At 45.1% G+C, this 14,127-nt stretch overlaps 1 protein-coding gene across 1 annotated transcript in view; it reads right to left on the minus strand.

The window, feature by feature from the left end:
* Nucleotides 1-13,309, minus strand: part of nol4la (nucleolar protein 4-like a) — a 28,114-nt gene extending 14,805 nt beyond the window's left edge. Inside the window, exons 1-4 of the mRNA XM_010890628.5 lie at nucleotides 12,527-13,309; nucleotides 3,616-3,771; nucleotides 2,232-2,343; nucleotides 1,369-1,478 (exon numbers count right to left, since the gene is read on the minus strand). Of these exons, the coding sequence (XP_010888930.1) occupies nucleotides 1,369-1,478; nucleotides 2,232-2,343; nucleotides 3,616-3,771; nucleotides 12,527-12,868 (720 nt within the window). The 5' untranslated portion in view covers nucleotides 12,869-13,309. The remainder of the gene's footprint in view (nucleotides 1-1,368; nucleotides 1,479-2,231; nucleotides 2,344-3,615; nucleotides 3,772-12,526) is intronic.
* Between the last annotated feature and the right edge of the window lie 818 nt (nucleotides 13,310-14,127).

Raw genomic sequence — 14,127 nt, forward strand, 5'->3', positions numbered from 1 at the left:
ACTAAGGCTCTTACTGACTGCTCTATTAGGTACCCAGTGAAGCATGGCCTAATAAAGAGTGAGAAGAGGGGAGCAAAGACAGATGGAGAAATAAATTCAGGGGCAAGAGAGGGAGGGAGAGTGGCAGAGACATATAGAGAGAGTGGGAGTTGGGGGGGTGCAGGGACATATTGGGGGAGGGAGGGGGACATATTGGGGGAGGGAGACTGTCCCTAGACGCAGTTGGAGACACATGCATTGTCCGCAGAACCAAAGGATATAATAAAATTGGCTACCATATTCGGTGCATAATACCAAACTTCCAAAAGCGTTTGGAAAACAATGACCCTCACAATAGAAGTTATATTTACAAGAACTCTCCCATCTGATGCAGTTTTATATTTTCTCTCCATCATTATATCCGAGCACAAATAATCTACCACTTCACACATAATTAACGCCATGCCATTTCGAAACGATAGCCAGGAAAAGTGATATCATGACATATCATGAGTTGGACCACATAGGCTACCATGCCCTGCTGACAATGTCATCCACGCAAAACGGAACAAACCGCCAGATGCATCACTACATCTGTCAAACGGGTTTAGTGCGTGAAGTCTTCATTGAATCGCGTAGACAGTATTGAAAACAGATATATTTATTGTAGACGCGTTAATATTTATGAGTAAAAAACACGTTAAAAAGGGCTTAAGGGCGGGGAATATGACTTACCTAGGCATATTGTTATCTTTACCTCAATAAAAGAAAAACGAAATAATACACCTCCCTCTCTTCTTCAACAATATCCGTCCGGTGATTTCACTATAGAATACGGAGCTGATGTGTTGAAGTCCAGCGTAGGAGAGGCGGAGCGTTGCCTCTGATGTCATTGTACATAGTGTCATACCAAATAGCCTCCCCTGCTTTTTTGGCTTAATTCTTTATCAATCGATTTTTTTACGTAGCATATTTTTTTCATGCCTGGTTGGAACTCTAGAAGTATGATAACATGAGTCTGGGACTGTATTTGTTAAATGCATTGCAGTTTAGTGTTTTCTCAGGTTCCAGAGGGTTTTCCTGTCTTTTCCATGATTGCACCAGACTTGCAAAACACTCCCGGCTCTGGCTGATCGTCACGTGCTGAGCGGAACTGGGGGGCCGGGTTCTCGTAGCGCGCGTTTGATTACACCATCCCAGACGCGGTATTGAGCTCGCTAAACACTCCGGGCGGAACAAAAAACATCCGCGGCTAGAGCTCCGAAAGCCCGAATCAGGTGTTACCCCTGGTCTAAGCTGTGGATAGGCCTCTCAAGTTCTCAAAAGGTGAGGAAAGGTTAACAACACAAACTGTCACTCAAACACCGACAAAAACACTAAATATCTTACCCGCTCATTGGCAGTCATGCACTGTAGTTTCATCTGTTTCAGGTAGGTGGCAGTCAGGGGCATATTATAGTCAATGAGGTCCGGGACAAGGGATGTTGGTCGATCATTCTCTGCGATGAGCGTAGAAACAAATGCAGAGTATGACTTTCAAGACAAAATGAAGTAAACCAAGCTATGGTGCGTTTTGTACCACTGTAAATGAATGAAACGCTCATGGCTCAAAACTAACACCTATAGGCCTATCTTAGAGCTTGTCCAGTTATCCTGTAAGCCATTTAAGTTATTCAACAACCAGGCACAGGCCAATGGTTTTGATTCACAAGAGAGACCATGCATCGGATCTGATGAAACAGTCTCTGACTGAAAGGCAATAATGACAAGTAAAAGGTTAGTAGGCACTGTGGCCCATAAGATCTGCCGTTCTTATTATAAAGCAGTGAACTACCCTACAAGAAGCTGTCTGTCTACCTCACTGTAACCACTAGAGGGACCCCATTCTCCTTCACTTGAAACATCTCTTTCATTATTTCGGACTCTTGGGTCTTTGTTACATCATTTGGCATAATGATGGACTCTGCTTCCAAAGTCCACACCTTTAATTGGCTGACTAAACATACACAAAGACCTATGATATATTTTAACCACACGGTACATTGAGTAAAGTGTGAGAAGCCCATTGAAAATGGAGCTAAACATGTGTTAGCAGTCAGTCAAAGTAGTAGAAGGTTATGCCTCTTTCAGCAGTGCATTATAAGTCTTTGCCTTTGTTGTTATTCAGATACATATTATATTCAAAAAAGTATTTATTTATAAGGCTTTAATAAGTCAGTAAATACTGGTAGCCTGACTGGGGACTTGGTTACCTTTGAACTCTGCGGTGCTGGGATTGATGTGCATCCGCTTCTGACACTCTCCACAGCTCATTAGGAAACGTGTCACTGCCTCCCTGGGTAGGAAGGCGTACGTCTCTGCTATCTGTGCCAGGGGAAAGGTCAGTGTGCACAGGTCAGTGCAGGAAGAGAGAAACCCATTAACCGGTATTAACGCCTGGAATCAATGACCGTTAATGCAGCATCTGGGCTTGGCATAGTGAGGAAGAAGGGAATCATACAGTCCTTTTCCAAGAATCTCTCTCTTTCCCCTCCTGTCTGCTGCCAAAGCCCTGACACTTTGACTCAACTGTGTACTTATTTCTGTTTTGATATACCAGGCTGGAGCCGGAGCAGGGGCCTTCTCTCCTCTACTCTCTCAGGTGCAGCGAACATGTATATTCCACTATCTCTCCCTCTCTCACGCTCTGTCTCCTTTCCCTGTTTATCTCTGCCTCTCTGCCCCCCCTGGCGTTTCCCGGCGAAGCAAGGCGACCTTCACGTCACCCCCCTCTCCCCTCTCCCAGAGGCAACGGAGAAGGAAAGGCCACCCAGAGGAATCTGCACTTCCCAGAAGGCCACAGTGACAGCTTCATATTATGGCGCTGCCCCAATGGCGCTCTGTGCCTTCTCAAAAGGGTACACGCTATGAGACGTGACAGGACCTCTCTACGGGGCAAGGGCGAGAGGGAGAGATGGCCCTGGTCCCCGGGGAAAGTAACAGCCATGATCCCCAAAAAAAACTGTCTCCCAACACAGGCACAGACCCCCCCCCCGCCCCCCACCCCGCAGACCCAGACAGTCACACTATGCAACTGTTTAATCTAGGAAGGCAAGTGCTGCTGGTGGGGGTTTGTTGAACTACTGGAGACTTTTGTCTCCTGTAAAGGATGCATTGTTGCCTTAGTAACTATTGATGCTATGAATAAGCCAAACTATAAAATGTCTGTTTATGTGGCTGTTTCTAAGAGAACGGGAGAAGGTTTTATTATGGTCCAAAGCAGAGTTTTTGTATCGAGCGAGAAAGAAACATTCACCTGTATTTTGGGTGAAACAATTACTTTCATCAGAATTTCCTGACAAACTCGCCTTTAATGACACAATCAGTGTGACATTTATATTGTCACATGGACAAATAATCTTTAATTCATTACAGTGAACCTTATCAAAATTTAAAGAACCAATAAACACATTTCATTGTAATAGTTTTTTTAATAATCTGTCAGAAACTTCTGTATATTTGTCCCATGAAGTAATTTGTACTTAAAACATTTTTGGAGGTCAAGTTGCTTTGTGGATTCGTTAACTGGACTGATAATTCAACTGATCTAGCACGACTACCGATTGATCGTTTCTTTTGGCGCGCCGCCAGTCTTACCGCTTTGTAAGTCTTCTTCTGGCCAGCATGTTTAGGTGCTCTGCCAGGGTCTGCACCCATCTCCACATGCATGGCATAGATGATATCGAAGAAATCCTCCACAACTGCTACCCTCTTCAGGGACGAACTGTCCTGGGCCGAGCCTGCATCAGCACACTGGAAAACAGAGAGAAGGATTCAGTACCCCGGCTTGTGTGTTTGTGTCTGTGTCTGTGTGTGTGTGTGTGTATATGTGTGCATCCGTTTTATATAGAAACGGATATCTGAAACATAACAGTCACGGAAATCTGAAAAACTCCCGACTCCTGAGGCTATTGGCGAATGCAGGGCTTATATTGGGAATGTTAACAAGATGGTTTTCTTATTCAAGAATTTAGAACAGTGAGTATGAGTCAGCAGAGCGATGTGGATCAGCACACTGGAGAGGAGAACAGAGAGCAGCTCAGGCAGGGTCCAGGACAAATCAAACCAGAATCAGCTGTACTGAGATGTCCAGTGTTACCGTACCTGTGTGCTGAACTCCCAGGTTTACAGGCTGATAGCCTGTCTGCCTGTCTGTCTGTCTGGGGCTAGCCTAATAGTGTTTCCTGCCAGATGTCAATGGCCCAGGTTGCTCCTTCTGGCTCTGGGTATCATCATACACACATGTATGTACACACACACACACACACACACACACACAATAACCAGAGAACTGCTGGGGCTGGTGTACTCTGGTGCTCTGGTCATCCCCTTAGCAGAGCTTCTTCACCCCTTCACAGTCTGTCTGTGTCACACACCCTCTGATATGGCTGCACTCCAGAGAGAGAGAGAGAGAGTGAGAGATGTCTGGGGTGTCACAGGAAGGGGCACCACCAGCACCACCTCATCCCCACGGTCAGTGTTTATAAATAACTGCACCTCTCGTCCAACACTGTACAACACAGAGATCTCCTCCTACAGCTAACCCCCAGCAGCCACCCTGCTTCCCGTGCCACTGACCCCGTCACCATAGAAACTGCCACAATCTCTCTCTCGGGCAGGTGTGCAGGGCAGAGGATCATGTGACACTCAGTTGGAACTCACATTGCAAGGGCAACGGCCTTGCTTTTTAGTAATCTACCAACCACACGGGCTTCCTGTCTTTACCTGGTAACCACAGTGCTTTTTCTCTCCCAGCCCGTTCAGAATAAAAAAAAAATTTCTTCTTTCATTTGTCCCTTTTTTTTTATTTATTATCCATAGAACCGCTTGTGGTGGGTGTTCTTTTTAATCTGGTGTGTTGTTTCATGGACACATAAATATATGTGAACTGAGGTTTTTGTGAATTGTGTATATCCTTGAGTAGATGCCAAGGGCACTTCAACAAAATATTGGAAGGATGCTATGCATGTCTTTGGCACACAGTAAAAAATGTAGGTTCCAAAATCAGTGCTTTGTGCCAAGCTGTGGGATGTCAGGGGATGTGTTCTAGGTGGGTCTCCGAGTTCAGGAAGTTATCCCTGCCCTCACTGAGGAGTCTCTTTTTTCATCTGTCCTCAGCTCTGTCCTGCTTCTCCTATTTGACATTTCTTTCTTCCAGCAGTAACTGTCCCTCTCTTCCTTCGTTCCTCTGTCCCATTCATTCTTTCCTCCCCACCTCCCTGCTCCTTCTCTCCCAAGTGCAAGGTAATGATCGTTGCCATGGCAACTAAAACCAGCTCACAGAGCGGGTTTGTTTTAATCCGGCCCCTCTCCCTCTTTCTCTCCTCTCTCCCTCTTTCTCTCCTCTCTCTCTCTCTCTCTCTCTCTCTCTCTCTCTTATCAAGCATTCTCTCCTCTCTCTCTTTCTCTCCTCTCGCTCCGTCTCCCTCCCTTTCTCTCTCTTCTTTTTTCTTTCTCGCTCTCCCTTTCTCCACTCTCCCCCCCGTGAGCATGTTCCAGATGTAATAGCCTAATAATAATGAAATAATAACACTAACAATGCTAATCATCGTCGACCCCGAAAGGTGTAATTCTCATTGGACGTTGTTCGGGACAAAAACAGTGAACAGGTCCTTTATTTTCAGCATATTCTGTAGAAAAGTAATTCAATACGGGACGTTGCCGTACTGGACGAAATCTACCGGTGTTACATCTGCCACTGTCCTCCGACACTGCAACACAGCATCTCTCACTAACCAAGTTTCCTATAGCTGTTATTGCCTTTCTATGCCTGATATTTCAGTTGTTTGTGGTACAGCCACATGACTACATCACCCTTGGCAGGAAGCAACCCAGAGTCAATCTGGCCATCGGTCTTGTCAAAAGATTTTGGATCCATCTGAAGCGTTGCAGACTGCTAGTGAAGATAAACAGATAAACTCTTTCATGTGAAACATATGCACAACTCAAGTCGTGGTTGGAACACGTGTTCATACTGGGTGTCTGTATTAGCGTGTTAGCGAGTGTGCCCGTGGTCATGTTTGTCTTGTTAAATGCTGTGTCTGTTTATTCAGCATAGTTTGCGTTGCGTTGCATCTCAGAAGGGAGGCCAGCTGTTGAATGATTCTGTAAATATGTGGTCTCATCAGCATCACAGAATTTTATATAAGGAGGAAGACATGTCAGCAGCCCTAATCACCATCACCACATAAACCTATCAACACTAAATTCTAACTCTCTCTCCCTTTCTTCTCACCCTCTCCCTCTCTCCTTCTTCCCTTTTCTCCTTCTCTCCATCTTTCTAATCCCACAGGACTTTGCTCTCACAAGCCACAGCACACACCCCATCCCCTCCTCTCTCTCTCCTCTCCCTGTCCCGCTCCAAACAGCCCTGTTGCTAGGAGACTGGAGGGGTTGAAACGGCCCTGCCCCCCCCCCCCCGCCCCCCCCGGCAGTCACATACACGAGCAGAGAGCGAGCCACTGAGGGGAGAGGGGCGAGCAGAGGAGGAACGGTCCTGCACACTGACGGAGCGGCAGGTCTGGAGGCAGCTGGGTCACACGGACAGGCCAATACTGAGGGGAAGAGAGAAACCACGGCAAACATCTCAAATGAAAGGCCAATTCATCCTCATCGGAGGAGGGACAGAAAACGCACCAAAGCTCTCCGGCCGTCAGAACATCAGGTTGGACAGCTGTAAATCCTCATGAGCACTGCCCTCACCACTGAGACAGCAGAACTGTCTGTAAATCACATCCACAGTGTGACGTTTTTAATAAGCGGAACACCGCGCAAACAGTAGCAGTGCTCCAGCTGTGATGGTGGCAGAGAGACGGCGAAGTGGGCCAGCTGAGGTAAAGGATGGCTCTGTCAACAGTGTTCATGACTCAGGTTATCTCATCGGCGAAGCGACAACGGGTCACCTTTTAGAAGTCCCGTCTCCCCCTGGTTAACCCATCAGCGACCCATCAGTGAGTTAATGGAGGCATAAATGGGAAATCCCTCATGTCCTTACTAGGGAAGGGGGACTGGGCTGGGGAAGGGAGGCTAAGGGACTAGGGTGAAAAAGACATACAACAAGATCCGTGTGCATCTTTTTAAAAGCCTCTCTTTCTGCTGGCCTAACTCCTTGAATTTTGCTCTTTCTTTTCCAATTCTTTCTCTACTTCTCCCGGTCCCTCAGTACATAAAACCCCTTCATTAAATCCACATTATGTCTCCCGCTCACTCCTCTTCCTTGCCACTCCCTCTCCTACCCTTCTTTCAGCCTCTCTTTCTCCAATGATGATCATTAAATAATAGAGAATGTGACATTCTCAATACCTGATCCTTTGCCTCAGCTGTCCAGGCACTCTGTGCTCTGTTGATGTTCCACTCACCACCCTGTAAACGAATCATCCCAAACTACTACAATGACCTCCTCCATCTTGTCTGCTGTGTTATATCCAGATAATAATGACATACTTTTAGTATTTTTGTTCTTTTGTAGTTTGTTAAATCTTGGTCACGCTACAGCATAAAACCAATAGCAGAGAGTAGTAATAATATTTAACTCTGAGGCAGTGTTAGGCAGTGTGTGTGTGTGTGTGTGTGTGTGTGTGTGTGTTGAGATCTGGAGCAGAGCTCAGACTCTCTCTTACACAGGGGGGAGGCCCCCAGGCCAGTTAAAAATGGTGTTAATTTCTCCTCCTATGGGAGCAAAGAACTGTCTCTCCATGGCAACAGAGAGGGTGCCGAGGGGAGGAAAAACAGAGCAGCACGATCAACGACCCCCTCTTTGTATGGACACACACACACACACAAAATAATATACACATTTTTGCTTTCTTACACAAAAACACACACTCAAAAATATTATTCAATATCACACTCTCCATGCACATTTTATTCAAGATAACACATTTTTTTTTATAAAAAGCTACATTGGCTTAAAGCATGTAGGCCCACCGAACCTCTCCTTCCATAAACAGAAATAACTTGTGACATGGCCTCCCTATGTGTGTTCAGTGTAAACATCCAGATCACATGAGCCTTGCATATAACTTGTAGTTCTTGAACGGGCCCTGGAAGCCTAATGCAATATCTTTCATAATAACGTACAGGGATAACATTTGAGACTTCGTTTGGGAGAGGCCTCCTCTCCTCTGAGACGTCAACAATAAAACAGCATTTATTACATCCACTTGTCCTTTATATATTAAGGTAAAACATCCCAGAAATAAATGGGCGGCTTTGATTTAGGTACAGCATTTAGTGTAGGCCTAATAACCCACGTGTAGTCACAATAAGACACACCATGGAGACTGAATAGGAGGGATGGACAAACAGCTAGATTATGCTGGAGTTGTGCCATGCAAAACTGTTAGCATTTATGCAAATGTTGCTGAATGAAAGGAGCACTATTCTTTTGACTCTGTGGCCTTCTAACACAGGGGAGCTCTCAGGGGACATGCGGTCTATTTAATCAGATAGTAATGAGGTTGTTCCAACTCCATTTTGATGGCAGAACACAAACATTTGGTGCTTAATCTTTGTTCTGTGTCCGCCACAGAGGGGGACATCCTCGACTGCTGCCACCCCGCTCACCCTTTTCTTATTGTCTTTCATCGGGTTACAATAACACATTCACTGGGTTACGGTTGGCCCGAAGATAAAGGGTCGAAGAGCCTTTTAGGCGCCAGCTAACCCGTTGTGGCCCTTATGACGCCACTTTCTACAACCTTCGTCTTAATACGTATGGAGTCCCACGCCAGAGACGGTGCAAAGTGTGAGATGAGAAGAGTCTTTACCAAATCCAGATTGTGAATGAGGGATATTTACAGGTTTCTGTTGGCATGGCAACAAAAAGAAACCACTCTCATCCGTTAAAATGTTTCAGTTCCACATTCAGACCAACAAGAGAGAAAAACACACAGCATTCCTCTTTGAAATGGAGGGCACACCTATTGCTCAATAAATAATGATGTTTCCAAAGCACATGTGTTAAGGCTGTATCATAAATGGCGGAAGAAGATCTATCAGTGTACAGTACATGTCTGCTAATAATAACACCTGTAAAAGCCAAAAGAACAATCTGGTAAGAAGGAATCTGGTACTAGTAATGTGAATGTCATCGATACATTAATGCTGTATAACGTCATCCACAGGCTCTCTATGCAGTTACATGTTTGTTCTCCTCTCTCTAACCAGGACATAATGAGAGCTAAATGAGGTTGAATCCCCACACTGAGGCCGGCTGGATTCTCTAAGCACTGCTCAGGCTTTCAGAAGAAGAGCTAGAGAGAGAACTGGGGGAGCGTGAAAGAGATAGAAATTCCACACAATCCCATCAGCTGTCAGAAATTAAGTCTACTCTAGGCCCCTGCTACAAAACTGTTTAAAACCCACTATTCCCTGTAGTCAGTATCTGATTTCCTTCCGCTCCCCGACTGCCCTGTATAACTCTCTCTGTCTGTTTACACCAACTGAAAAAAAGGTTCCTGTCTGCCCATCAACCCCCATGCCATCCCAGCCTCCACCCCCAACCCACCTCCCTCTCATTTAGCCCCCGTGCCTGGCCCCATAAAGCAAGTTGGCACACCCCAAGAGCAGCTGCAGAGGGGCCTCTTAACACACATACCCTGGAAACACGCCCCCACTGAGCAGGAGGCACAGGGGGCATTGGGCGTTGTGGTTTTCTACTCTGAGTGGGTGGGTGGGTGTGAGCGTGTGCGTGTGAGAGTGTGTGTGTGTGTGTGAGAGAGAGTTAATGAGTGAATGACGGCAAGTTTAACAGCACTCAAGGTTTGTATCCTGTATGCATTTATTTGGGTGGAGCTCGCTTAGGCCTAAGGCAGACAGTGTTAGAGAATGAAGAAGAGAGAGATCTGTAGACTGATAACACATGACCGTTAAATTACTGATACACTATCTACCTCTCAGCACAGGAACTGCCAACGATGACATATTACTGACTGGCAGACACGCACACACTATGTTTTACTGTCCTTGTAGGGTGGGAACCAGAAACTTTATACACATTTAAAATCCTGTTTTCTTTAAGGTTAGTTGAACAATAATCTTCAACTAACCTTAACCTCAAACACCAAACAATCAACGTAACCCAAAACTTGATTTACCCTGAACCACTAAACCTAAACCTATTTTCTAATCCGCAGTTTAAAACATTTACTTCAACCTGATCAATAATCTCCATGGTGACCGTTTTGGAAATGTTCCTTATTTTCCTATCCTTGTTTTTATATCCCTACCAGGATGGTTAAACATGTACACCCACACACTCCATCCACGCACGCATTCTATCTACACACAAATATTTGTAGGTTACACATGGGCCTTTTGCATCTGACTGAACATCAATTAGACTATTTGACTTTCTACTGCTTTGTATTTTGTTGTTTTGTTTGTTGTCCAGTTCTGGACAGGTGTTGGATTTTGGGGGAGTCCCCTGCAAGAGCCTGACAATGCATCGTTGTGATCAGGAATACCCCCCATTTATCTACTGGGTCTGGAGATCCTAAGTGCTCCTCCACCATCATTTGCATAGTCTTTTTAGTCATGCATGACTAAGATGATGATATAAAACAGACCTGCCTAGGCCTCAAAAGTCGATCAACGTCCTGTCGATGTACAAACGTGGTCTTCACAAACTCCAGTTGGCAAAATGTCAGAGTTTGAGCTTCAGACAAACAGTAAATCAAAACAAACAGCTGTGGCCCACAAGCTATGCAATATTGATAAATGTTGGAAACATTTTGGAACTTTGATACCATATGACATAATTTAGAAGTAAAGTCGTCATGCAGACAAAACAGTATCCTGATCCATGAGAAAAACACAGAAAAAGCAAACAAAATCCCGGACTCCACCTGCGGGAAGCTTTATCATGAAAAATTGTCAAGCCTATAGAACCAGGTGGAGCAGAAAGATAAAAGCTATGTATTATACAGGTAAGAGACTTGAGGTTTGATAGAATAATCCACACCTTAATCCAATAATCCACACCTCAGTGGTGCCGATTTTGAAATCTGTTCCGTAATTTTTGTCTTTTGTTCACACTAATCTTGAAGGTCCTTGGGGAGCTTGTCCCAACACTGTGGTGGGGGTTGGTGTGATTCCCTGAAGGCATCATTTAAAATGGTGGATGTCTTCTCTGGAAATGAACACACACTCCTGTTTTGTGCCTAAAGGGTGTATTTTTAACCTTTGCCTAGTCATCAGAGACAATCACTGTATCATATAGGCTATCCATCTACACCTCCAAGCCCATAAACAGAAAATAAAGAATGTCGAATTTCACCACAGATTATAACACATGAAAATTCTTATCTATATTGCAAGAGATTATCATATGGCAGAAACATTTAAATGTAAATCCTAAGGAGCGTTGGTATTAACTTTGATAGAGGGAAGATGCTGCTATATGCTGCTACTTGATAGCCTACTCTTTTGTTCCCGCCAGAGACCCACATAGGGACCAAATACGCATGGGGACAGGTCTTATGTCAAATATTGTACAAATACAATATATAGATAGTATTTACTCATAAGCAAAGTTCATAATCAAACATTTTTAAAATTTTGATAAATGCACTATGGATGATAAGTCATAAAAAGGCATGCGATGTAGAGTCTGGAAAATATTCAGGTTGGTTACCAGAGCAACGCAACGAGTGCCTGCATGTGGACGGATCCGCATGTATCCTTCACAGGACAATGCAAAGTGTTGGGGTACTACTCGTGTCATCGTGTTAATAGTTTTTGCTTTTCGTAGCATGTACACGTAGGTTATTATAATCTTGTCAATGTCAATTCATGTTTCTCTATTAGTATAAGATATTAATAGAAAACAAATATTAGTAGCCAACACTACAAATATAATGAATCTACGATGTTCGGCTTGTGGTGCGCAATTAGCCCTCCCCATGGAAAATCTGATGGATGTTGTGGGCCTATATTTATTATTCGAGCTGAAGGTGAGAACATACTATGAAATCTTTTAAAAATGTAATATAGCCTATAATAACAAAAATAATATCCCGACCCATCCTATGCCCTCGTCCATGGGACACACCAATCACACCGGCATCCCCCACAATTTGGGCACGCCGCTGGCACCCAATGTATGCGCGCGTACTCAATTGTCCTACATGTCGTTTTGTGAAGACATTAACCGAGTCATTCGCGAGGAGAGCAAAGAATGATAGCCAACACTGGCGATTTTGCCTCTTTATGCACCGGCGTTGCTATGGCAGCTGTGATGGGAGTATGACTGCTCTCTGTTCAGAGGATGAGAGTGGGACAAACCGACCTTCATGTGACTAGGTTAGGGTTTGGGGGGCGTTCAGCAAACGCTGAAAAGTTGTAGTCATTAAAAGCTATGAACGACTAATGTGATAGTGGTCAAATGAAACTGGTTTAATTGATGGTAACGGGACGTTTCGTGCGCGCGCGCGCGCGCTCACACACACAGACACACACACACGAACACACACACACACAGACGAACACACACACACACACACTTTACCGTTGACTTGACCGGGACATATAGGACAGGCTTTCCTGATGCTCCTTTCTTGTGTTCCCCCAGAATGTTGCTCCCGACCTGAAACCCTTTCGACTTCACCCAAAATTTGAATTTGGCATTGATGTGGCTATTGTCGACATACATGCCGTCCGAATCGTCGTTTTGCAACAGTGTTTGCATGATTTTGTTATATTTTCTCCGGGTGACTGTCTTTGTTTTACCCGAGTCCCCATAAGTCCGGAGGCACCAGTCCTGAAATTCACTGAACATTTCCGCTTCCAAAACGACGGGACTCCGGCTTCTTTTCGTTACATCCGTGCATGATGATTTTTTTGTAGCCATAGCGTTATCTCCTACAACCAGTTTGCCTCTTCAGATAATAAAATTGCTGCTAAGATGCAGGTTTCCCCCTCCTCTCCTGTCCCGCGTCGAGGAGGATGATTCCGCGACTGGGATGGCTTTCTCCCTCTCCTTGTCAGCTGGAATAAAGGCGTAACTGATTCGGGCAGCCGCACACCTGTTTGCAGACGCTGCCTGCTGTCCCAAACCGCAACGGCAAAATGTCACTTGCTCACATCATCCGCTGAGGAACTGAGGGAGGGGGCTGTCCTATTGCGGGTATCTCCCACCTGTGCGTAAACGGTCTTTTGACTGGAGGCTGAGATATGGAGGAAATACCATACAGTGTTCACCAAACAACAAAGAACACATACGAAGCATGGATGGAAAAACCGCTGTGGTTTTCTCTCGACCTACTTTTATTCATCCGACACCATTTTTGGTCGGAGCTGATGCAGGATCAAGATAGATCCCTAACAATTATCAAACATTTAGCATACCCGACATTGGCCGACGTAGACGAGGCTATCCGATTGTCACAATCAGTCACGCGCACCGTCCCACCTGTTTGAATGGGACCTGCGCGCACCACCCCGAAGCAGCTTATGCCATTGTAAAGCTGTTATCTGGAAGGCAATAGGGAAATTACTAGGCGCATAGGCAATAGCCTAATCTTTGACAATATCCGAGACGCCTGAGCTCCAACTAAGACCTACGATTCTTTTTAGACTTTCTTCAAATATCTTGGATTTTAGCCGACAACATAGGCCATGTATACAAGTATTTATTACAAAAATACTTTACGTCCTGTGTGGGAAGAATACTGAAGAGGATACTATAACTAATACAAATTGTGCATGTGTCCCATCAAAAAAATCTAATCTAGATGTCAAGTAGTGTGATGGGCGCTACCAGGTACGGTTTTAAATTCCATCCACACTCACCCACAGAGGGGTTCTCTCTGGGTATTTTTTTTTTATTGAGGCTCATTATGTGGAATCCTTTCAGAGTGTCACTGTACTCTCTAGGTCTGTGTTTTGGCATTGGCCTGCCTAGTAATGTAATGTTCCTTGTGTGTTCTTCGTGTCTGAGTGTGAGTTCTCCTGGCTTCTGTGTAGGACCATGCTGGGACTGCTGCTGTTGGTGACTGCTGCTGTTGCCATGACAGCAGCGCAGCAGAGGCTCCGGCTGTGCAGTGTGGAGGCTGAGTGGGATGGCCCGTCTTCATCTCTACCCCCACACACACTATACCGCACTGGACA

Source organism: Esox lucius, chromosome 12 (assembly GCF_011004845.1).
Source record: "Esox lucius isolate fEsoLuc1 chromosome 12, fEsoLuc1.pri, whole genome shotgun sequence".
NCBI classification, from domain to species: Eukaryota; Metazoa; Chordata; class Actinopteri; order Esociformes; family Esocidae; genus Esox; species Esox lucius.